Raw genomic sequence first — 27,124 nt, 5'->3', positions numbered from 1 at the left:
AGATTACCATATCTTGGATAAACTAACCCACTGCCTTGTTTTTGGGAGATACTTGTTTTATAACATTAACTCAGCGTTCCCAGTACAAATATTGACCTAGGATTACTATCGGCTACTTTGCACGTAGCGCTCCAAATACATTTACCTGAGAGTATTATTGGCTATTTTGCACGTAGGAATTTTTATGTATTACTAGATTTTTAATATACCGCTTTGTTTTTTTTTAATATATATTTATATACTTAGTTGTGTCCAGAACGTTTTTTAAGGTTGAAAGAATTGTGAATGTTTTTTATGAATACTGTACATATATTAACCTTTTAAAGCCGTTATGCCGTTCTATTCCGTCATAATTAGACTGGGCTTTAAAGCCGCTATGATGGAATAGAACGTCATAGCTAACGGCTGTCCTGAAGCCTTCTGTGCTGTCAGGACTTTATCGCGGTCTCGGTGGCGTTCCTAGGGTTGTAGGGACGTCCCCCAGACGCGATCCAATAATTGAAATCTCGCGATCGTGTGGTTTCAATTTGTCTACATCGTAACAGTTGTTCCAATGTAGGCACTTTAGCCCTGACTCGAAAGGGTTCAATCTTTAGTTCAAGCAATACACTCGCTTGTTACTAATATCTTTCAGATAGGATACTTTAATCTGATACAGTATTTCGCTATTCCTTCCAGCTTGTTTAAAGCACAACTGTAAATGTTTCTACACTGTAATTTGTTCCCACTTCCTAGTGATCCATTTTACCTACTTTACGGCTAGATTACGAGTTTTGCAGTAAGCTAAAAAAGCAGTGTTAACAGGTCCTAACGCTGCTTTTTTGAGCCCACTGGTAATACGAGTCTTGCAGGTATAGGTGTACCGCACACTTTTTTGGCCTTACCGCAAAACGACTTACGTAAACTTTGTAAAGTCTTTTTTCTATGGGACTTCCATAGCGCCGGTATTAAGAATCTGTCCTGGGAGGCCAAAAAGTGAGCGGTACACCCTACCCCATCAAGAGTCCAAACGCATTTTAAAGTCAGTAGTTATGAGTTTTACACTACAAAGCTGTAGCATAAAACTCATAACTAAAGTGCTAAAAAGTACACTAACACCCAAAAACTACCTATTAACCCCTAAACTGAGGCCCAAAAGTGAGCGGTACACCCTACCCCGTCAAGAGTCCAAACACATTTTAAAGTCAGTAGTTATGAATTTTACTACCTAGCTAAAATAAATACAAAAGTACCTGTAAAAATAAACCTAACCTAAGTTACAATAACACCTAACACTACACTATAATTAAGTAAATTAAATACAATTACCTAAATTAAATTGGCTAAAGTAAAAAAAAACCCACTAAATTACAGAAAATAAAAAACAAATTACAGATATTTAAACTAATTACACCTAATCTAATAGCCCTATCAAAATAAAAAAATGCCCCCCAAAATAAAAAAAAACCCTAGCCTAAACTAAACTATCAATAGCCCTTAAAAGGGCCTTTTGCGGGGCATTGCCCCAAAGTAATCAGCTCTTTTACCTGTAAAAAGAAATACAAACAACCTCCACCCACACAACCAACCCCCCAAATAAAATACTAGCTAAAAAAAACCCTAAATTCCCCATTGCCCTGAAAAGGGTATTTGGATGGGCATTGCCCTTAAAAGGGCAGTTAGCTCTTTTGCGGCCCAAACCCTAACCTAAAATAAAACCTACCCAATAAACCCTTAAAAAAACCTAACACTAACCCTCTGAAGATCGACTTACAGTTCTGAAGACCCGACATCCATCCTCAAGGAAGCGGCAAAAGTCTTCATCCAACTGGGCCGAAGTCCTCAACGAAGCCGAGAGAAGTCTTCATCCAAGCCGGGCGAAATGGTCCTCCAGACGGGCAGAAGTCTTCATCCAGACGGCATCTTCTATCTTGATCCATCCGACGCGGAGCGGGTCCATCTTCAAGACATCCGTCACGGAGCATCCTCTTCATCCGAAAACTAAAGACAAATGAAGGTTCCTTTAAGTTACATCATCCAAGATGGCGTCCCTTAGATTCCTATTGGCTGATAGAATTCTATCAGCCAGTCGGAATTAAGGAAGAAAAATCCTATTGGCTGATTGGATCAGCCAATACGATTGAAGTTCAATCCTATTGGCTGATTCAATCAGCCAATAGTATTGAGCTTGCATTCTATTGGCTGATTGGAACAGCCAATAGAATGCAAGCTCAATCCTATTGGCTGATTGGATCAGCCAATAGGATTTTTTCTACCTTAAATCTAACGGACGCCATCTTGGATGACGTCACTTAAAGGAACCTTCATTTTTATTGGGGGGGGCATTTTTTTATTTTGATAGGGCTATTAGGTGTAATTAGTTTAAATATCTGTAATTTGTTTATTAATTTCTGTAATTTAGTGGGGGGGTTGTACTTTAGCTAATTTAATTTAGGTAATTGTATTTAATTTAGTTATTTTATTTAATTATAGTGTAGTGTTAGGTGTTATTGTAACTTAGGTTTGGTTTTATTTTACAGGTACTTTTGTATTTATTTTAGCTAGGTAGTTATTAAATAGTTAATAACTATTTAGTAACTATTCTACCTAGTTAAAATAAATACAAACTTGCCTGTAAAATAAAAATAATCCCTAAGCTAGCTACAATGTAACTATTAGTTATATTGTAGCTAGCTTAGGGTTTATTTTATGGGTAAGTATTTAGTTAACAATAGGAATTTTATTTAGATTTATTTAAATTATATTTAAGTTAGGGGATGTTAGGGTTAGACTTAGATTTAGGGGTTAATAACTTTAATATAGTGGCGGGACGTTGGGGATGGCAGATAAGGGGTTAATAAATGTAGGTAGGTGGCGGCGATGTTAGGGACGGCAGATTAGGGGTTAATAATATTTAACTAATGTTTGCAAGGCAAGAGTGCGGCGGTTTAGGGGTTAATATGTTTATTATAGTGGCGGCGACGTTGGGGGCGACAAATTAGGGGTTAATAAGTGTAGGTAGGTGGTGGCGACATTGGGGGCGGCTGATTAGGGGTTAATAAATATAATGTAGGTGTCGGCGATGTTGGGGACGGCAGATTAGGGGTTCATAAGTATAATGTAGGTGGCGGCGGTGTCCAGAGCGGCAGATTAGGGATTAATAAATATAATGCAGGTGTTGGCGATGTAGGGGGCGGCAGATTAGGGGTTAATAAGTGTAAGATTAGTGGTGTTTAGACTCGGGGTTCATGTTAGGGTGTTATTTGTAAACATATATTTTATTTCCCCATAGGAATCAATGGGGTTGCGTTACAGAACTTTACTCTGCTTTTTTGCAGGTGTTATGGGGAAATCGTGCACAAGCACATTATACCAGCTCACCGCTGACTTAAGCAGCGCTGGTATTGAAGTGAGATTTGGAGCTAAATTTTGATCTACGCTCACTTCTTGTCTTTTAATGCCGGGTTTATAAAAACTCTTAATACCAGCGCTGCATGTAAGTGAGCGGTGAGAAAAAACTGCTCGTTAGCACCGCACAGCTCATAACGCAAAACTCGTAATCTAGCCGTTAGTGTATTAAATTGTTTACAAATAGCTCATTTACCTTTATTTTCTTATTTGAAATATATGCTTTTGCCTGATGATACCGTCACCTATACAGAGAATATGAATACTGCAGTATTTTTTATAGCAGTGTTTCTCAATTCCAGTCATTAGGGCAAACAAAAAGCCCAGATTTTTAGAATAACTGAACTAGATCACAAGTGAAATACTCAGCTGATGAGAATTGGTTATTAACTTTATTTTGCCCAAGGTAATTATGAAAATCTGGTCTGTTATTGTACCCTGTGGACTGGAATTGAGAATCATTGGTCTATAGAAAAGCTATGTAAACAAGAGGCAGCATCAGAATTAAGCCTCCCAGTGGGGTTGGGAGAGAGAGCCCAGCCCATTTGAAAGGGTATTCCTGCACCTGCATAGAATACAATTCACTCTCATCATCTACAGAACAAATGTGTAACAGGTGTTGTTGCTGTTTCATATGCTTGATTGAACAATATAATAAGTTGAGTAATATCAAACTGATAGGTAGCCAGGGTCAGAATGTTGAAGACTGTTCCTTTGTAATGTGCAGCCTGCAGGGTAAAATAAAGAGCTGATGTAATAGAGACTTTCAAACATGTGAAATGATTTAGTAAAGGATAAAATCATTTTCTTAGTGAGTACCAGAACAAGAGGTCATGTTTTGTAGCTGGCAGGCAGGGTAGGTGGGTTCTTGTTAAAAGTGCTTCTTTATAGAAATGGTAGTTGTGTTAGGGAGGGCGACACTTAGAGCTCGATTTATCATCACGGGCGGACATATTCCTCCTCTGGCAATCTGCTGCCCGCATTTAGTGTTCTTGTGTGCTCGTATGTAACCCCGCCCCCTACCCACGCACACCCAATCACGCATGGGCAGGAGCTGTCAATCTCCCTGGTTGGAAGAACTGGAGAGGTGGAGAACAGGGCTGGGAAGCAGCGGTCTGATGACGCTGCTTGATAAATCGTGACTGCACCTGCAGTACAAGGGGAGAAAAGGGCTTGATACATCGAGCCCAGAATGTAAAAGATTTGAATAATATCTGTGATATATAGGGTAATAAAGGGCCCTTATAGTGGCAAACATTACACACTCTAATTCGTTCATTTTATCACTAACGATCCTGCAACTCTGTGTTTGACACCACAAAGGGGTTAAACACATACTTAAAGTACTGCTTGGGAGTGGCTGAGCTCCACTGGTTCTCAGCTGAAATGCCCAGTGAGCCAATCATCAGTGCCAGTCACATGATCCAACTAGGTAACTGCCACAGGCTTGCAAGTGTTGTAATGAATAAGAACATGTATTTTTTTTTATTATATTGGTCCTTAGTTATTTTTTTTACTGCGCTGCATCTAATTTAGAACATATTTTACAGTTTGTGTTTTTGTAGCACTGAGAGAAAAGGTCTCTGTGTATTGTGAGTATGTTGTTTATCAACCAGTGACTTTCTATAGCTGAGAACAACAAACATGAAGTTTTATCAAAACAAACTACTTCAGCATTTTCAGAGCATTTTATTATTATCACTGTTGCTTGAATATAACTATGTGTTTAACTCATGCACAGGGTTTTAACGCGGATAAAGTCAAATTGAAAGTAGCAAGGCACTAGCTGAACACATCTGGTGAGCCAATGTGTAACCACCAAAGGCCAACTAGCTCCCAGTTGTGCATTTCTACTCCTGAGCCTACCTAGATATGCTTTTCCAATGAAAGAACAAAGAAAATTTAATAACGTTAGTAAATTGAAAACGTTTCTTAAAATTTTATGCTCAATCTGGACCATAACATTTTAAATGACCATTAAATATAGATGCATAATCAGCAAATGCATAATAAAAAGCTCTGAATGGCCCCTGATGCCCCTGTTTCCGCACGCCGGAAACAGCAGTTATTAAGCAGCGGACTTAAAACCACTGCTCCATAACTGGTATGCCTGCTCTGAGGCTGCGGACATCAATCTGCCCGATCCTATATGATCAGGTTGATTGACACCCCCTGCTAGCGGCTGATTTGCCGCGAATGTGCTGGGGGCATTCATTGATGTTTGTCGGACATGATCCGCTGAGCGGATCATGTCGGACAGGCTGATGATAAATCGGCCCCTAAAGCTAGATTATTATTTTTTTCACATTTCAAAGTTACTTCCATTTTCCTGCCACTGAATCATGTGACAGCATTCAGCCAATCACAAAAGGCATATACACATACACTGTGAACTCTTGCTCAGTAGGAACCTCAGTAAATGTTTATATAAATAGACTGTGCACAATCAATTGGATAATGGAATAAACTTTAAAACTGCTGCTCTGTCTGATTCATGAAAGTTTAATTTGTGTTATTATTATCATCATTTATTTGAGTAGCACTGCAAATCTCTGTAGCACTGGGTACATAAGTAGTGTATGCAATGGAAAAGATTTTTGGTAAGATCCAAATACATAGCCGACTAAATAGGACAGGTTTGTACCGGAGGGCTTTGACTTTAGTGTCTCTTTACTTATGATTTTAATGCCCCTTTAAGGACTGTAAAGAGTGATCTCTGCAGTCTTGATAGCTCTTTTAGCTCTATGAATATAGGTTTGTATTCTCTTTTGGAGAAAAAGGGGTTACTGTAGTTTTATTTTATTATTTTCTAACAGAGGGTTAATACACCTTAATGAATAATACTGCTGTATGCATCCCCTTAGTCATGCCGTCCTGGTAATCCTGTAGTGAGCTGATCTTGTTCAGCATTCTACAAATGCTGTGCTGCAACAACCTTCACTTATGCTAGATGAGCATTTCAAGGTCACAGCTTTTATAGTGTATTAAGTGCTGATATAAGGCTCATCTCTTATGGTCAGATACTATCTCACTGCCTTTTGTGTGGTCTAATTCTCTCTCTATGTTCTGCCCTCTCTTAATCCAAATATCTCATTATTTACTCCTTCCTCCCCTTTCTTCATGGTCTCACTCTGTATCTTCCTCTCTCTCTCTCTAACTCAGGAGCTCCCACAAGAGATGTAATCCTGGTCTCTGCCATCCTCACCCTCAGTTTGAGCATCACCATCATCATGTGTGGAATATGCCAGTGGTGCCAACGCAAATTGGTAAGTGCTCTTCACCCCTAGCACTACAGAATTATAAATGCAGATAGAAAAATAAGTCTATTTATTGAATGATCTGTATAAAAAAAACCATTATTGTATAGAGGCCAAGATAAATTAATTCACAGGTGCATTTGTTTTTGTTTTTGGACAAATGTAAAAACTATAAAGTAATCTATATTTGTTGCATTCATCTGTAAGTGCCCTTCATCCCTAGCACTACAGAATTATAAATGCAGATAGAAAAATAAGTCTATTTATTGAATGATCTGTATAAAAAAAACATTATTGTATAGAGGCCAAGATAAATTAATTCACAGGTGCATTTGTTTTTGTTTTTGGACAAATGTAAAAACTATAAAGTAATCTATATTTGTTGCATTCATCTGTAAGTGCCCTTCATCCCTAGCACCACAGAATTATAAATGCAGATAAAAAAATAAGTCTATTTATTGAATGATCTGTATAAAAAAAACATTATTATATAGAGGCCAGGATAAATTAATTGACAGGTGCATTTGTTTTTGGACAAATGTAAAAAATATAAAGTAATCTATATTTGTTGCATTCATCTGAAAGCAATAAACTAATGGACCTTCCATTATTTTGTTGATTTTGTTTTTTATGCAGGCTTCAAAAAGTTCAAATTTATACTATTAGGTGGGAAATGCATTACAATTTCAATTTAACGCTAATAACGGGACAGTCAACACCAGAATTGTTGTTGTTTAAAAAGATAGATAATCCCTTTATTACCCATTCCCCAGTTCTGCAAAACCAACACAGTTATATTAATACACTTTTTATTTCTGTGACTAGCTTGTGTCTAAGCATCTTCTGTCCGCCCCTAATCACATGACTTTTAGTTATTATCTATTGACTTGCATTTTAGCCAATTAGTGCAGTGTCTGCCACTAGCCACGGGCATGATCACAATGCTATCTATATGGCCTACATGAGCTTGCTCTCCCCTGCTGTGAAAAGTAAATAAAATAGAGGCGGCCTTCAAGGGCTTAGAAATTATCATATGCACCTTCCTAGGTTTGCTTTCAACTAGAATACCAAGAGAACAAAGCAAAATTGTTGATAAAAGTAAATTGGAAAGTTGTTTAAAATTACATGCCCTATTTGAAAAATTAAAGATTTTTTTGGACTTCACTGTCCCTTTAAGTAACAAATTGGAAAAATCCATGTCAGTTTTATTCATTTTGGTGTCGGCTAATAAGTATGTAAGCTTTATATATTTTCTTGGCCACTTCTCATCCCATCTTCCGAAAGCTTGTCAACTTATAAATGTATAGTTAGTCCAATAAAAAAGTATCTTTGCTCAATGCAATACTCTTGTTATTTTGAGATATATATATATATAGATAAAATGAAGCATTAAAAAAAGATTAGTCTGAGAATAACATGTAGATGTATTTTTTAAAGTTCAGTAGCTGTTTAAATATTGACAATATAAGGGTAACATTTTTGTGTCTATAAAACAATGGGAGCTGCCATGTTGTAACTTAGGTTACCTTCTCTGCTGTGGCCAATTAGAGACAGTTATAAATAGGTCACTAGAGTGTGCAGCCAATGGCAATAACAGTGATCTGCACTTCTTTTTCTAAAAGGAACTGAAAAGCTCACACTTTCAGATGGAATTTCAGGAAAAGGGACCAAGTAAATAATTAAAGTATATTGCAGAGTTTTCTTTATATATATACGATTTATCATTTTATATTAGCATCTCAAAGAGTTTAAAGTCCCTTTAAGTTCCTCTGCTTCCTATAGAGCAGACAAATGGAATTTCAGTAACTAACACATTCTAAATGACACCCCCCATGAATATTGGACAAAGACACATTTTTTCTGTGACACATTTTATGTCCGTTCAAATCTATTGTTAAATCAAATACCAGATCGAAATGAAACCATCATAAATGTTACAGCCTTTAAATACCTTCCGACTTCTAAGATTTATTTTTGCTGAGAGATACATTAGTTCTGTTTCAGTAACTTGGCCCATTCCCTGCTAAACCAGTGAGGGATCTTCATAAAGCATTGCAAGTAAATCAGGCTAAATTACCTTTAGGTGTTTAACTGTTGTAGAGACTGTTGTATGTTACTTGATTATTAAATCAGTAAACCTTCCTTAGTAGCAAGGATAAAGCATGCCTGCAGTTAAAGGGAAATCAGAGTGAATTTGTATCTGTGCACAGTATAGAAGCATTGCAGATCTTCACAAAAATATTGTTTTACAGTAAGTTCTGTTATTTTGTTTAAAAAACGTGCATTGTTTTACAGTCTAGGGAGCAACCTATTGAAAAGTATGTTTGGCTTATCTCCTTAGCTGTAGCTAACTGGGACAGATATAAATGTGTTTTGCACTGATCAAGCAACCACTGTATACAATGTTGCAGGTTCAGGGTCTGCATCCTGTAATTCAGAGCTTTTCAAACTTTTCATGTTGGTGACGCACTTTTTCGACCTACAGGTGAAACTCGAAAAATTAGAATATCGTGCAAAAGTTAATTTGTTTCACTAATGCAACTTAAAAGGGGAAACTAATATATGAGATAGACTCATTACATGCAAAGCAAGATAGTTCAAGCCGTGATTTGTCATAATTGTGATGATTATGGCTTACAGCTCATGAAAACCCCAAATCCACAATCTCAGAAAATTAGAATATTGTGAAAGGTGCAATATTCTAGGCTTAAAGTGTCCCACTCTAATCAGCTAATTAAGCCATAACACCTGCAAAGGGTTCCTGAGCCTTTAAATGGTCTCTCAGTCTGGTTCAGTAGGAATCACAATCAGGACTGCTGACCTGGTCAGTTGTGCAGAAAACCATCATTGACACCCTCCATAAGGAGGAAAGCCTCAAAAGGTAATTGCAAAAGAAGTTGGATGTTCCCAAAGTGCTGTATCAAAGCACATTAATAGAAAGTTATGTGGAAGGGAAAAGTGTGGAAGAAAAAGGTCAGGAAAAGGCCATTCAAAAGTGTTGGGGACTTTCACAAGAGCCACCACACACAGATGGATCCTGGACATGGGCTTCAAATGTCATATTCCTCTTGTCAAGCCACTCCTGAACAACAAACAACGTCAGAAGCGTCTTACCTGGGCTAAAGAAAACAGACCTGGTCTGTTGCTCAGTGGTCCAAAGTCATTTTCTTTCATGTAATTAGCAAGAGTCCATGAGCTAGTGACGTATGGGATATACAATCCTACCAGGAGGGGCAAAGTTTCCCAAACCTCAAAATGCCTATAAATACACCCCTCACCACACCCACAAATCAGTTTTACAAACTTTGCCTCCTATGGAGATGGTGAAGTAAGTTTGTGCTAGATTCTACGTTGATATGCGCTCCGCAGCAAGTTGGAGCCCGGTTTTCCTCTCAGCGTGCAGTGAATGTCAGAGGGATGTGAGGAGAGTATTGCCTATTTGAATTCAATGATCTCCTTCTACGGGGTCTATTTCATAGGTTCTCTGTTATCGGTCGTAGAGATTCATCTCTTACCTCCCTTTTCAGATCGACGATATACTCTTATATATACCATTACCTCTACTGATTCTCGTTTCAGTACTGGTTTGGCTTTCTACTACTTGTAGATTAGTGTCCTGGGGTAAGTAAGTCTTATTTTCTGTGACACTCTAAGCTATGGTTGGGCACTTTTATATAAAGTTCTAAATATATGTGTTCAAACATTTATTTGCCTTGACTCAGGATGTTCAACGTTCCTTATTTCAGACAGTCAGTTTCATATTTGGGATAATGCATATGAATTAATCAATTTGACTTTTTCCCTGTGGGCTATTAGGCTCGCGGGGGCTGAAAATGCTTCATTTTATCGCGTCATTCTTGGCGCAGACTTTTTTGGCGCAAATTTTTTTTTTTCTGTTTCCGGCGTCATACGTGTCGCCGGAAGTTGCGTCATTTTTTTGACGTTTTTTTGCGCCAAAAGTGTCGGCGTTCCGGATATGGCGTAATTTTTGGCGCCAAAAGCATTTAGGCGCCAAATAATGTGGGCGTCTTTTTTTGGCGCTAAAAAATATGGGCGTCACTTTTGTCTCCACATTATTCAAGTCTCATTATTTATTTCTTCTGGTTGCTAGAAGCTTGTTCACTGGCATTTTTTTCCCCATTCCTGAAACTGTCATTTAAGGAATTTGATCAATTTTGCTTTATATGTTGTTTTTTCTATTACATATTGCAAGATGTCTCAGATTGTCCCTGAGTCAGAAGCCACTTCTGGAAAAATGCTTAACTGAGTTTCAGTTCTACCAAAGCTAAGTTCATTTATTTTAAATGTTATAAATGTTTATCTTTAGCTATGGTTTGTATTAAGTTATTATGATATACTTTTACATGCAGATTCCATTAGTATTTATGCTTTATACATTTCCATTCTTAAGTACAAGAAATGTTTAGAAGATTTATAAGAAATATTTTTTCTGATTAAGGCTTTGTCTGACTTTGTGCCTTCTAATACAATTTTTAGGTCTTTTTCACTTCTTTTTTAATTATTGAAGTTTCAAATGACCAACAACATACTGATTTATCCTTCTCTGATGATGTTTTTTTCTCTTTCAGAAATTCTCTTCATCAGATATTGACACTAACAAATCTACTTTTTTATATACATTTTTTATTATTAAAGTACATTTGTTCTTTGTTGAAGAGGTGTTGATTATTTTGGATATTAAGGTAACTAGTTCTTTAAAACTAGCTGACACTATTTCTGCCTTTTTATTCTTCTGTGATTTCAGAGGTTTTCCTTCCAATTCCCCATACTAGGGAATGGAATAGGCTGAGAATTTTCTTTTATTTTTAAACTATATTCTTTGTCAGCAGTTAAATTCAATTTGGAGGGTTCTCCAATTTATTGGAGCTATCTCTTCTCCTACTAATTATGCTATTGTTGTTATAGCAAAATAGTATTTATTTTCCTTTATATAGTTATATCTTATTTATGGAAAATTATTTAGTTTCAGGTACTTTTCTTGGTCCTGTGATATTGCAATTGCTTCATTTTTTCTGTTTACTTTAAGATCAAGTATCAGATTATGATTTATTTTAGCATTGTTAAAGGGACAACATTTACTAGACTAGGTGCTGTTGCATTTGTCTTGTTGTTTTGCATTTTGCAAGTCCTCTGTTTTTGACTGGTCCTTTAAACTGGACTATCATGCTAATGATTTCATTTGTGTCTTCATTTTATTGAATATATTCGCAAATGAGGGTTAATCTATGTCTTTAGCTATTTTAGCTAGAAGAATTTTGTGATTTTTTAAAAAACAAAAAAACAAAAAAAATAACAAACAAAAAGAAAATCCATATTTCTTTTGTTCTAACATATCAATTATAATTGGATTCAATTCTTAACTGTTACTATGGGCTTCAAGATTGAGTTCTAAGACTAACTTTAAGCTTATATTAGTTTGGTTGTTCTTATTAAGGAACAAATTCCTGAGTTCTTTCCCAAGTAACATGTTTATAATTGGGGTTCGAAATCAGCTCCCTAATATTGCGATGTACGTGCCGTATTCCAGCTTGGCTGGTAAGGGGCAGGTTAAGACTTCTTTGAAATTTATTTGGTTTTATTCTGTCCAAATATCTTTGATTTTATTCCAGTAAGGCTAACACTTTCTTTCAGTGTGTTTCTGTCCTATATATTTTGGATACTGTTGTAGCATGGCTAGGCACCCATGGGGCTCAAGCGCTGCTCAGACCTGGAATCTTCTGGGGTATTTCTTCCAGTTCTTTTTCTAGGAACTGGGTTTTGGAGTTTTATTCAAACTATTCTGCCTTTTTATGGTCATTGATAGCATTATTTGTTTTCATTAGATACAATAAATGCATATTCTTCATTTTTCTGTTTTCATTCTGATTATTTCCTGTGGATGCGGAATCTCATATGTTTCACTTGCTCTTCAGGACATAGTTAGAGGATCTTTTTTTCAAAAGCTCTTGATTCCTCACGCAAGGGTCACCTTTTTTAGGTTTCCAGATGGTTTATGTCACTATCTTTGTCTCTATCAGACAAGGGACAATTTGATTTGGGTTTGGTCTGTCGGTACCTTTAGTCTCTATTATTTCCTTCAGTTGCTATATATGCATAGAAGTTTTAACAGCATTGGATTCAATTCCCTTTGCTCATTTTCAATGGAAAGATCCTTCCAGCTTTTTATGATTGTTGTTTCTTCAAGAACATGGTTGGAGGATCAATTAACCAAAAAGTTTGTTGATTCCTCAGACAAGAGTAACCTTTTTTAGATTTCCGGATAGATTCAGTGTCCATGTCTCTGTTTCTGTTGGATTAGAGACGTCTGAAATTGGTTTCAGCTTATCGAAACCTACAGTCTCAATCATTCCCTTCGGTAGCCTTATGCATGGAAATTCTAGGTTCTTATGAATGCTGCATTGGACGTGTTCCCCTTTGCTCATTTTCACATGCGACCTCTTCAGCTCTGTATGCTGAACCGGTGGTGCCGGGATTATACAAAGATATCTCATTTAATATCTTTAAAACCGATTGTTCGACACCCTCTGACGTGGTACAGACCACCATCGTTTAGTTCAGGGGGCTTCTTTTTTTCTTCCAATCTGGACTGTGATCTCAACAGATGCAAGTCTGACAGGTTGGGGAGCTGTATGGGGGTTTCTGACAGCACAAGGGGTTTGGGAAATCTCAGGAGGTGAGATTTCCAATCAATATTTTGGAACTCCGTGCAATTTTCAGGGCTCTTCAGTCATGGCCTCTTCTAAAGAGAGAATCGTTCATTTGTTTTCAGACAGACAATGTCACAACTGTGGCATATATGTTATGTTAGGTGCAAGTATTTAATATCCTTAACTGCAGGACCACTCAGTCTCACACCAAACCTTTAGGTTCATTAGATGTAATCAAGAACCTAGTTTTTGCTCATAGATCTGAGGGTCACTGCTGCATGGATGCAGAGTGAAAGAAATGAGATTTAAAGGTATATTATCCCGATTGCAATAGCAGTTTGCAATATGCAGATAATTATGCAGAGAGAAAGAAATGAGATTTAAAGGTATATTATCCCGATTGCAAAACCAGGTTGCAATATGCAGATAATTATAGAGATAGTAGATAAATGAAAGATATAGGTAAGGTTAAGTATTAGTAGGTGAATGTCAGCCTCAAATAACACAGGTTGCAACCAGGAGGTGTTTCTATATAAAGTAAGCAGGAGAGCTCTATAACAGGTTATGTTGTTTTTAGTTAACAGGCAGTCCTTAGTTAGTCTATAATGTTGTTACTATTCATATAAACAGCAGGCAGTCTTTCACAACCAATAGTATGATTATTTGATAAAGCACATAGAATAATTAAGCACAGTTCATCAAGCTGAATCAAATGATATTACAGGCAATCAGAATGTTAACGGTAGCTGTATTTGCATAAGCGTCACACTGTAAAACATGCAGGAAAAGTCCTTCAAAGTAGTAAGTGAATTAAGGTGTAATACGTTACCAACTTCAGAGAGTAAGGAATAGTAACGGTTACCGCAGCTTCAAGGTGAGTTGCTATTAAGCACAGGAGTTGGTTGTTTGCAGCCAGAGTGAGAGAGAGCTCCAGAGACTTACGGTGACGTCAGACGCCGATACACGGCTTCAATGTAGAAGCCGGGAGAAACAGTATTAACAAGTAAGAGATACTTTAAGGATTCCGGACAAAACAAGGAAACCTGGTATATGACGATCCAAAGTTGAAAAGCACACAGCAGTTGTAGTTATTATGAGTAAATTCCTTGGTTAGGAATATCAGCAAGGTGTCTTCGTTGTTGCTCAGCTTATAGCTAAGTGAATACAAATTACCAAGCATAGGTAGACTGGAGGAGGGGCCTTATATAGGGATGTGAATACCTGAACATCCTGATTTAAAGGGACAGGAACATAACAGGACGCCCCCCTAAAAAGAGCCGCTCCGCGGATCAAGGCTTGGGTCGGTCGGGATTTCTCCGATGAAAAATTGAAAGAAGACGGGGTGCCGAAAAATTAGAGTATGGTTCCCAGGAGTCCTCATCAGCCCCAAAACCTTTCCATCGTACCAGGTACTGGAGTTGATTGCGGTATAAACGAGAGTCCAAGATAGAATCCACCTCATACTCAACATCATCCACAACTGGAGGGTTAGTCAACGAAGGATGAGGGGGATCCCTTATCGGAGAGAAAGGTTTCAGGAGGGACACATGGAATGTAGGATGTATCCTGAGAGAAGGAGGCAGCTGAAGAGTCACAGCATTTGGATTAACAACCTTAACTATGTCATAGGGACCTATGAAAAGACTTCCAAGCTTTTTACTTGGAATACAGAGTTTCAGGTGTTTGGTACTTAGCCAAACTTTATCCCCAGGTTTATAAAGAGGGGGTTTTGAACGTCTTAAATCATAATGATGTTTCTGTGAAGCTTGAGCTTCTTGTAAGGTTGTTTTGAGAACAGAAAAGCCTTCAGCAATAGTATTGACAGTCTGATCAACCGTAGGTAGCAAGGAATCGGTTCTGTGGAAAAGATGATATGAAGGGTGAAAACCATAATTAATATAGAATGGCAAAGTTTTTGTGGATGCGTTGGTCATGTTATTATGTGCAAATTCTGCAGTAGGCAGCAGAGCGAACCAATTATCCTGTTGGTTGGTACAATAGCATCTCAGATACTGTTCAAGAGACTGGTTAGTCCTTTCGCACTGACCATTAGTCTGGGGATGATAAGCAGTACTTAATCTCCTAGTAATCTTGAGAATAGAACATAACTGAGTCCAGAACTTAGAGGTGAATTGAGATCCTCTATCAGATGTGATGGAGTCGGGTAGTCCATGTAACTTTACAACATGATTCAAGAACAGTATGGCTGTTTCGGATGCGGTTGGTAAACCCATATGTGGAATAAAATGTGGCCATTTTTAGAAAACAGATCAACAATGACTAGAATTGTGTTATGGTTAGAGGATGGGGGTAGCTCCACTATATAGTCCATTGCTATGTCCTTCCAGGGTCTTTCAGGAACTGGTAATGAGAGTAGAAGACCATAAGGACGAGTTCTAGTATGTTTGCAAGTAGCGCAGACTGAACAGGATCGAATGTAAGAAGAGACAGAACTTTTCATATTGGGCCACCAATAGTCTCTTTGAAGTATGCGTAGTGTTTTATGAAGTCCAGGATGTCCTGAAAGAAGAGAATCATGTGCAGAATGCATCAATTCATTACGTAGAGGTTCTGGTATGTATATCTGGTTTCCATGGTAATACAGATTACTACTGTGTTTTTGTAGATCTGCTAATGGGAGTTTTGGATCTGCTCTCTGATACTCTTTTATAGAGGTTTCAGTGATTGAAGTTAATCTAATGAACTTATTTTGTGGAATGATAGAATCTGGAGGTATATAATGCTGAGGTTTTGGATCCTTCCTTGAAAGCGCATCTGCTTTTGTATTTTTGGAACCCGGGCGGTAAGTGATGGTAAAATCAAATCTTGAAAAGAAGAGGCTCCATCTAACTTGTCTAGATGTTAACGTTTTGCTGGTTTTTAAATATTCAAGGTTTCTATGATCCGTAAGTATAAGAATAGTATGTTTAGTACCCTCAAGGAGGTGTCTCCAGAACTCTAGTGCTGATTTTATAGCGAGAAGCTCTTTTTCACCAATAGCATAATTTAGCTCGGCTGAGCTCATTACCCTAGAGTAATATGATATTGGATGCAGTGCTTCCTTGGGTGAAACTCTTTGTGAAAGTACAGCTCCAAGAGCGTACTCAGAAGCATCAACCTCAAGCGTGTACTGTAAACTGGGGTCTGGGAATTTGAGTATCGGTGCTGTTACAAACCTCTCCTTTAATATATTAAATAGCGTTCTCAGCATGGATATTCCAAGAGAAACCAGGTTTTTTCTGAGTTAATTTAGTCAAGGGTCTAGCAATCTCAGAAAAGCCCTTGATAAACTTCCTATAGAAGTTTGCAAACCCAAGAAATCTCTGAACATCCCTTTTTTGTACGGGGGGTGCTCCAGTTAGTAATAGCTTCCACTTTGTTGCTTCCATGGCGATACCAGAAGGGGAAACATGGTATCCTAAGAAGGAAATAGTAGTGGTATTAAAAATGCATTTCTCTAACTTGGCATAGAGATGGTGTGGAACGAAGTCTGGACAAAACAAGCTTGACATGGGTGTGATGGTTTGTTATATTGTCAGAATAGATTAAAATGTCATCTAAATAAATGACCATACAGACATCAAGTAAGTCATGAAATACGTCATTTATAAAACACTGGAACGTTGCAGGAGCGTTGCACAGCCCAAAAGGCATTACTGTATATTCATACAGTCCATAACGTGTGCGGAAAGCTGTTAGCCACTCATCGCCTTTCCTCATTCTTATCAAGTTATAAGCTCCTCTAAGATCTAATTTTGTGTAAATTTTAGCTCCTTGCAACCGTTCTATAAGTTCAGGGATAAGTGGGAGTGGGTACCCTGTTTTTCTTGGTGCATTTGTTAAGTTGTCTGTAGTCGATAATAGGACGAAGTGATCCGTCCTTGTTTTTTAACAAAAAACATTGCAGCACCCGCTGGAGAGGTGGAAGGTCTTATAAAACCTTTCTTAAGGTTATCCTCTAAGTACTGTTTCAAATGAACCAATTCAGGTTCTGACATAGGGTATATATGACCAAAGGGAATAGAACTGCCCGGTAGTAAGTCTATCGGACAGTCATAAGACCTATGGGGGGGTAAGTTCTGAGCTTCTACTTTGTCAAACACATCGGAAATTCTTTATAACATTCAGGTAAAACATGATCAGTCATACAACACACAGAAGCTTTGGGAAAACAGACTTCCTTACAGTAAGTGGAATTAAAATTCACAACACCTTGCTTCCAAGATATATCAGGATCATGCTTTATCAACCAATTGATACCAAAAATTAACGGGTATAAACTAGAGGGCAAAATGTCAAATGTACATGTCTCAGTATGGCCCTTCTGTGTGATAACTTGTAAGGGGTGTAGTGTGATGGGTGATAGGCCCTGTATTCATAAGAAACCATCAACCAATCTTATGGCTTGTGCACTATCTTTTTTTATTGTGGGTATTTTATGTTTTGTTACAAATGCTTGGTCAATGAAATTCCCAGAGTCAATAACGGCCTGGGTTTTTGTCTTCTGTAGACGCCACTGCAAAAGAACAGAAATTGGTAAATGAGTGGTAAGCGCAGACAATTTATTAAGGCAATTTTGGTGCTGAAGATTCTTACCCCTCTTCTGTCTCATAAGCACAGGACAGTCTCTAACAGCATGGTCCTTTGCTGCGCAATATAAACACAAGTTATGTAGCTTCCTTCTTTCTTTTTCCTCTGGTTTTAGAGGACCCCTCATGACAGCAACTTCCATAGGTTCATCATTTGATTTAGATGGTGCAGTGACCACAGGATGGTATACCGGGATTTTCTTGGCAACAGGATCAGATAGTGCCCTTTCAGATCTACGTTCTCTTATCCTTCTATCAACAGTGATACATAAGGTCATAAGATTCTCTAATTCCACAGGAACTGCACCACGGGCTAATTCATCTTTTAATGTTTCAGAAAGACCTGTTCTGAACTGATTTCTCAGAGCAGGTCATTCCATTGGGTGTCTGGTGCCCATCTTTTAAAGTCCGTGATATATTCTTCTACTGCTCTTTTACCTTGTCGTAGGCTCCTAAGAGCAGTCTCAGCAGTATTCTGCTTATGATGGTCTTCATATAATAGGGACATGGCAGAGAAAAAGGCATCTAAGGAGTCCAATATGGGGTCATTGTTCTCATAAAAGGCGTTAGCCCAGGATTTAGCCTCTCCTCTGAGGTATGAGATGACCGTTAGAACTTTGACCCGATCAGATGTATAGGTTCGGGATTTTAAAGAAAAGTACAGAGTACAGGAGTTTTTAAATTCTCTAAACTGAGTCCTGTCACCAAAGAATTTTTCAGGTGGAGAAACAGTTGGTTCAGGTGTTAATTCAATAGGAGCAGGTTTATCAGATAAGTGCTCATTAATAAACTTCCTAATGTGATCATTTTCAATTTTAATTTCTCTGAGGCCTTGTAGCATATGGTCCATGCTTTGTGCAAGGGAACCAACACGGTTTGTAAGTTCAGTGATATCCATGCTGTAGGATATATGTTAAGGCTTGGTAATATGTTATGTTAGGTGCAAGTATTTAATATCCTTAACTGCAGGACCACTCAGTCTCACACCAAACCTTTAGGTTCATTAGATGTAATCAAGAACCTAGTTTTTGCTCATAGATCTGAGGGTCACTGCTGCATGGATGCAGAGTGAAAGAAATGAGATTTTAAAGGTATATTATCCCGATTGCAATAGCAGTTTGCAATATGCAGATAATTATGCAGAGAGAAAAGAAATGAGATTTAAAGGTATATTATCCCGATTGCAAAACCAGGTTGCAATATGCAGATAATTATAGAGATAGTAGATAAATGAAAGATATAGGTAAGGTTAAGTATTAGTAGGTGAATGTCAGCCTCAAATAACACAGGTTGCAACCAGGAGGTGTTTCTATATAAAGTAAGCAGGAGAGCTCTATAACAGGTTATGTTGTTTTTAGTTAACAGGCAGTCCTTAGTTAGTCTATAACGTTGTTACTATTCATATAAACAGCAGGCAGTCTTTCACAACCAATAGTATGATTATTTGATAAAGCACATAGAATAATTAAGCACAGTTCATCAAGCTGAATCAAATGATATTACAGGCAATCAGAATGTTAACGGTAGCTGTATTTGCATAAGCGTCACACTGTAAAACATGCAGGAAAGTCCTTCAAAGTAGTAAGTGAATTAAGGTGTAATACGTTACCAACTTCAGAGAGTAAGGAATAGTAACGGTTACCGCAGCTTCAAGGTGAGTTGCTATTAAGCACAGGAGTTGGTTGTTTGCAGCCAGAGTGAGAGAGAGCTCCAGAGACTTACGGTGACGTCAGACGCCGATACACGGCTTCAATGTAGAAGCCGGGAGAAACAGTATTAACAAGTAAGAGATACTTTAAGGATTCCGGACAAAACAAGGAAACCTGGTATATGACGATCCAAAGTTGAAAAGCACACAGCAAGTTGTAGTTATTATGAGTAAATTCCTTGGTTAGGAATATCAGCAAGGTGTCTTCGTTGTTGCTCAGCTTATAGCTAAGTGAATACAAATTACCAAGCATAGGTAGACTGGAGGAGGGGCCTTATATAGGGATGTGAATACCTGAACATCCTGATTTAAAGGGACAGGAACATAACAATATATCAATCATCAAGGAGGGACTCACAGTCCTCTGGCTATGAAAGAAGTATCTCGAATACTGGTATGGGCGGAATCCAGCTCCTGTCTAATCTCTGCGGTTCATATCCCAGGTATAGACAATTGGGAAGCGGATTATCTCAGTCGCCAAGCGTTACATCCGGGCGAGTGGTCTCTTCACCCAGAGGTGTTTCTTCAGATTGTTCAAATGTGGGGACTTCCAGAAATAGATCTGATGGTTTCTCATCTACACAAGAAACTTCCCAGGTATCTGTCCAGATCCAGGGATCCTCAGGCGGAAGCAGTGGATGCATTGTCACTTCCTTGGAAGTATCATCCTGCCTATATCTTTCCGCCTCTAGTTCTTCTTCCAAGAGTAATCTCCAAGATTCTGAAGGAATGCTCGTTTGTTCTGCTGGTAGCTCCAGCATGGCCTCACAGGTTTTGGTATGCGGATCTTGTCCGCATGGCTTCTTGTCATCCGTGGACTCTTCCGTTAAGACCAGACCTTCTGTCATAAGGTCCTTTTTTACCATCAGGATCTCAAATCCTTAAATTTAAAGGTATGGAGATTGAACGCTTGATTCTTAGTCAAAGAGGTTTCTCTGACTCTGTGATTAATACTATGTTACAGGCTCGTAGATCTGTATCTAGGATGATATATTATCGAGTTTGGAAGACTTACATTTCTTGGTGTCTTTCTCATCATTTTTCCTGGCATTCTTTTAGAATTCCGAGAATTTTACAGTTTCTTCAGGATGGTTTGGATAAAGGTTTGTCTGCAAGTTCCTTGAAAGGACAAATCTCTGCTCTTTCTGTTCTTTTTCACAGAAGGATTGCTATTCTTCCTGATATTCATTGTTTTATACAAGCTTTGGTTCGTATAAAATCTGTTATTAAGTCAATTTCTCCTACTTGGAGTTTGAATTTGGTTCTGGGGGCTCTTCAAACTCCTCCGTTTGAACCTATGCATTCACTGGACATTAAATTACTTTCTTGGAAAGTTTTGTTTCTTTTGGCCATCTCTTCTGCTAGAAGAGTTTCTGAATTATCTGCTCTTTTCTTGTGAGTCTCCTTTTCTGATTTTTCATCAGGATAAGGCGGTGTTGCGAACTTCTTTTTAATTTTTACCTAAGGTTGTGAATTCTAACAACATTAGTAGAGAAATTGTGGTTCCTTCATTATGTCCTAATCCTAAGAATTCTAAGGAGAGATCATTGCTTTGAAATATTATGTTGAAGCTACTAAGAATTTCCGAAAGATTTCTAGTCTATTTGTTATCTTTTCCGGTTCTAGGAAGGTCAGAAGGCCTCTGCCATTTCTTTGGCATCTTGGTTGAAATCTTTAATTCATCATGCTTATGTCGAGTCGGGTAAATCTCCGCCTCAAAGGATTACAGCTCATTCTACTAGGTCAGTTTCTACTTCCTGGGCGTTTAGGAATGAAGCTTTGATTGTTCAGATTTGCAAAGCGCCAACTTGGTCTTCTTTGCATACTTTTACTAAATTCTACCATTTTGATGTGTATTCTTCTTCTGAAGCAGTTTTTGGTAGAAAAAATACTTCAGGCAGCTGTTTCAGTTTGATTCTTCTGCTTATAATTTCAGTTTTCTTCATTATAAGATTTAAACTTTATTTTGGGTGTGGATTATTTTTCAGCGGAATTGGCTGTCTTTATTTTATCCCTCCCTCTCTAGTGACTCTTGCATGGAAGATCCACATCTTGGGTAGTCATTATCCCATACGTCACTAGCTCATGGACTCTTGCTAATTACATGAAAGAAAACATAATTTATGTAAGAACTTACCTGATAAATTCATTTCTTTCATATTAGCAAGAGTCCATGAGGCCCACCCTTTTTTTGTGGTGGTTATGATTTTTTTGTATAAAGCACAATTATTCCAATTCCTTGTTTTTTATGCTTTCGCACTTTTTTCTTATCACCCGACTTCTTGGCTATTCGTTAAACTGATTTGTGGGTGTGGTGAGGTGTGTATTTATAGGCATTTTGAGGTTTGGGAAACTTTGCTCCTCCTGGTAGGAATGTATATCCCATACGTCACTAGCTCATGGACTCTTGCTAATATGAAAGAAATGAATTTATCAGGTAAGTTCTTACATAAATTATGTTTTTTTCTGATGAGAGCAAATTTTGCATCTCATTTGGAAACCAAGGACCCAAAGTATGGAGGAAGAATGGAGAGGCACACACTGAAATATGCTTGAAGTACAGTGAAGCTTCCACAGTCTGTGTTGATTTGGGGAGCCATGTCATCTGCTGGTGTTAGTCCACTGTGCTTCATTAAGTCCAGGGTCAACGCAGCCGTCTACCAGGAGATTTTGGAGCACTTCATGCTTCCTTCCGCAGACGAGCTCTATGGGGATGCTGACTTCATTTTCCAGCAGGACTTGGCACCTGCACACACTGCCAAATCCACCAAAACCGGATTCAATGACCGTGGGATTACTGTGCTTGATTGGCCAGCAAACTCGCCTGACCTGAACCACATAGATAATCTATGGGCATTGCCAAGAGAAAGATGAGAGACATGAGATAGAACAATGCAGAAGAGCTGAAGGCCTCTTTTGAAGCATCCTGGTCTTCCATAACACCTCAGCAGTGCCACTGGCTGATAGCTTCCATGCCACGCCACATTGAGGCAGTAATTGCTGCAAAAGGGGCCCAAACCAAGTACTGAGTACATACAGTATGCATGCTTATACTTTTCAGACGTCCGATATTGTTCTATGTACAATCCTTGTTTTATTTATTGCATGTAATATTCTAATTTTCTGAGATTGTGGATTTGGGGTTTTCATGAGCTGTAAGCCATAATCATCACAATTATGACAAATCATGGCTTGAACTATCTTGCTTTGCATGTAATGAGTCTATCTCATATATTAGTTTCACCTTTTAAATTGCATTAGTGAAATAAATGAACTTTTGCACAATATTCAAATTTTTCGACTTTCACCTGTACATCATTTTGCGACACAGTAATTCAGTTGTACTAGCAAACAGGAGGTTAAACTAACTTGTTTAAGAGATACAGACACATACATAAATTATATAATAACTAAATGTATTTACAAGTTACAGTAAGTATGTGCAAGAATTAAAACATTTTTTAACACCAATAGCTAATTACTATTTTAATGGGATGTATGATGTTTATGGGATGAACACAGTTTCTGAATATTTGGTGGAATATTAGATAAAGACATTCACATTTTATCATCAAATATTTTTAAGCTTCCACTTCCTATCCATATATCAAGACCAGGAGCAGCAATGCACTACTGGGAGCTAGCTGCAAAAAAACCCTCGCTTTGACATCTGACTTCAGCTCAGCGTTTAAGCTGCCGCCCTCAGAGGTTCGTGAGTGCGACTGACTACTGCCTGTGCTGCAAACACACTGCTGTCCCACTCACTGACTACACATGCAGTCACGAGCCGATTAAGTAGACTATATGTGCAGTCACAAGCCGATTGAGGATAATACACGTGCAGTCAGGAGCCAATGTGCCGCTAAAGCCGCCAATGGGAATAGTTTCAGTTCCCACTGAGCTGTGCCAATAGGTTAAGATGATCTGTGACCCACTAGGTATCAATCACGTGCCAACCATGTGATATGCGTAGCAGGTAGGCAGAAAGTCGGAAACCAAAAAAAATGTAAAAAAAAAATTAAATTAAAAAAAAATGTGTGCTGAAGCAGGGACACACTTACACACTGCTGCTGACACACTAATGTGTCACAACACACACTTTGCAAAGCACTGGTGTAATTTATAGTTTTTACGTATGTCTGTCCCGGGATAGCCGAAGGAGCGAGCTTTCATGCACACTCATCAAGTCAAATCTCATGAGATCACAGTAAAAGAGTTCATGACCTCAGCACTGTTGATGCTGATTGGCTGCTGTTCATTTCTTCATTTTATTTTTTATCTGCAGCTGGGAGCAGCTGAGTATAACTTTTTACACAGAACTTAATCTGTTGAGCTGTGGGTAAAATATCTTCCTTTTTTACATAGAGATGCTCAGGTGAGATTTTCCTGTCAGCTTTTTACAGTTATACTGTATCAGTTTCAAGTGATTTAGCATATGAGTATTATGTCCCTTTAAAGGGACAGTCAACACCAGCATTTTTGTTGTTTAAAAAACATAATTTATGCTTACCTGATAAATTTATTTCTCTTGTAGTGTATCCAGTCCACGGATCATCCATTACTTATGGGATATTAACTCCTCCCCAACAGGAAGTGCAAGAGGATTCACCCAGCAGAGCTGCTATATAGCTCCTCCCCTAACTGCCATTACCATAATTCGACCGAAAACATGCAGAGAAGAGGAAAACCATAGGGTGCAGTGGTGACTTGTAGTTTAATGGAAAAATTACCTGCCTTAAAGTGACAGGGCGGGCCGTGGACTGGATACACTACAAGAGAAATAAATTTATCAGGTAAGCATAAATTATGTTTTCTCTTGTTAAGTGTATCCAGTCCACGGATCATCCATTACTTATGGATACCAATACCAAAGCTAAAGTACACGGATGACGGGAGGGACAGGCAGGCTCTTTATACGGAAGGAACCACTGCCTGAAGAGACCTTTCTCCCAAAAACAGCCTCCGAAGAAGCAAAAGTGTCAATTTGTAAAATTTGGAAAAAGTATGAAGAGAAGACCAAGTTGCAGCCTTGCAAATCTGTTCAACAGAAGCCTCATTCTTAAAGGCCCAAGTGGAAGCCACAGCTCTAGTAGAATGTGCTGTAATTCTTTCAGGAGGCTGCTGTCCAGCAGTCTCATAGGCTAACCGTATTATGCTACGAAGCCAAAAGGAGAGAGAGGTAGCCGAAGCTTTTTGACCTCTCCTCTGACCAGATAAACGACAAACAGGGAAGACGTTTGTCGAAAATCCTTAGTTGCCTGTAGATAAAATTTCAGGGCACGGACTACATCTAGATTGTGTAGCAGACGTTCCTTTTTCGAAGAAGGATTAGGACACAAAGATGGAACCACAATCTCTTGATTGATATTCCTGTTAGTGACCCACCTTAGGTAGGAACCCAGGTTTAGTACGCAGAACTACCTTGTCTGAATGAAAAATCAGATAAGGAGAATCACAATGTAAGGCAGATAACTCAGAGACTCTTCGAGCCGAGGAAATCGCCATTAAAAAACAGAACTTTCCAAGATAACAACTTGATATCAATGGGAATGAAGGGGTTCAAACGGAACCCCCTGTAAAACATTAAGAACTAAGTTCAAACTCCATGGTGGGAGCAACAGTTTTAAACACAGGCTTGATCTAGCTAAAGCCTGACAAAAAGCTTGAACGTCCGGAACTTCTGACAGACGTTTGTGTAAAAGAATGGACAGAGCTGAAATCTGTCCCTTTAAGGGAACTAGCGGATAAACCCTTTTCTAAACCTTCTTGTAGAAAAGACAATATCCTCGGAATCCTAACCTTACTCCATGAGTAACTCTTGGATTCGCACCAATATAAGTAGTTGCGCCATATCTTATGGTAAATCTTTCTGGTAACAGGCTTCCTAGCCTGTATTAAGGTATCAATAACTGACTCAGAAAAACCACGTTTTGATAAAATCAAGCGTTCAATTTCCAAGCAGTCAGCTTCAGAGAAATTAGATTTTGATGTTTGAAGGGACCCTGGATCAGAAGGTCCTGTTTCAGAGGTAGCGACCAAGGTGGACAGGATGACATGTCCACTAGATCTGCATACCAAGTCCTGCGTGGCCATGCAGGCGCTATTAGAATCACTGATGCTCTCTCCTGTTTGATTCTGGCAATCAATCGAGGAAGCATCGGGAAGGGTGGAAACACATAAGCCATCCCGAAGGTCCAAGGTGCTGTCAAAGCATCTATCAGAACCGCTCCCGGATCCCTGGATCTGGACCCGTAACGAGGAAGCTTGGCGTTCTGTCGAGACGCCATGAGATCTATCTCTGGTTTGCCCCAACGTCAAAGTATTTGGGCAAAGACCTCCGGATGAAGTTCCCACTCCCCCGGATGAAAAGTCTGACGACTTAAGAAATCCGCCTCCCAGTTCTCCACTCCCGGGATGTGGATTGCTGACAGGTGGCAAGAGTGAGACTCTGCCCAGCGAATTATCTTTGATACTTCCATCATTGCTAGGGAGCTTCTTGTCCCTCCCTGATGGTTGATGTAAGCTACAGTCGTGATGTTGTCCGACTGAAACCTGATGAACCCCCGAGTTGTTAACTGGGGCCAAGCCAGAAGGGCATTGAGAACTGCTCTCAATTCCAGAATGTTTATTGGTAGGAGACTCTCCTCCTGATTCCATTGTCCCTGAGCCTTCAGAGAATTCCAGACAGCGCCCCAACCTAGTAGGCTGGCGTCTGTTGTTACAATTGTCCAGTCCGGCCTGCTGAATGGCATCACCCTGGACAGATGTGGCCGAGAAAGCCACCATAGAAGAGAAATTTCTGGTCTCTTGATCCAGATTCAGAGTAGGGGACAAGTCTGAGTATTCCCCATTCCACTGACTTAGCATGCACAATTTGCAGCGGTCTGAGATGTAGGCGTGCAAAGGGTACTATGTCCATTGCTGCTACCATTAAGCCGATCACCTCCATGCATTGAGCTACTGACGGGTGTTGAATGGAATGAAGGACACGGCATGCATTTTGAAGCTTTGTTAACCTGTCTTCTGTCAGGTAGATCTTCATTTCTACAGAATCTATAAGAGTCCCCAAGAAGGGAACTCTTGTGAGTGGAAAGAGAGAACTCTTCTTTTCGTTCACCTTCCATCCATGCGGCCTTAGAAATGCCAGTACTAACTCTGTATGAGACTGGCAGTTTGAAAGCTTGAAGCTTGTATCAGAATGTCGTCTAGGTACGGAGCTACCGCAATTCCTCGCGGTCTTAGTACCGCCAGAAGAGCACCCAGAACCTTTGTGAAGATTCCTCGGAGCCGTAGCCATCCGAATGGAAGAGCTACAAACTGGTAATGCCTGTCTAGAAAGGCAAACCTTAGATACCGGTAATGATCTTTGTGAATCGGTATGTGAAGGTAAGCATCCTTTAAATCCACTGTGGTCATGTACTGACCCCTTTTGGATCATGGGTAAAATTGTCGCGAATAGTTTCCATTTTGAACGATGGAATCTTAGGAATTTGTTTAGGATCTTAAATTCCAAGA

At 38.9% G+C, this 27,124-nt stretch overlaps 1 protein-coding gene across 1 annotated transcript in view; it reads left to right on the top strand.

The window, feature by feature from the left end:
- Nucleotides 1-27,124, top strand: part of LOC128636223 (synaptotagmin-7-like) — a 990,418-nt gene that overhangs the window by 366,482 nt on the left and 596,812 nt on the right. Inside the window, exon 2 of the mRNA XM_053689266.1 lies at nt 6,550-6,653. Within this exon, the coding sequence (XP_053545241.1) occupies nt 6,550-6,653 (104 nt within the window). The remainder of the gene's footprint in view (nt 1-6,549; nt 6,654-27,124) is intronic.

Source organism: Bombina bombina, chromosome 7 (genome assembly GCF_027579735.1).
Source record: "Bombina bombina isolate aBomBom1 chromosome 7, aBomBom1.pri, whole genome shotgun sequence".
NCBI lineage: Eukaryota > Metazoa > Chordata > Amphibia > Anura > Bombinatoridae > Bombina > Bombina bombina.
This window is presented reverse-complemented; position numbering and strand designations above follow the sequence as displayed.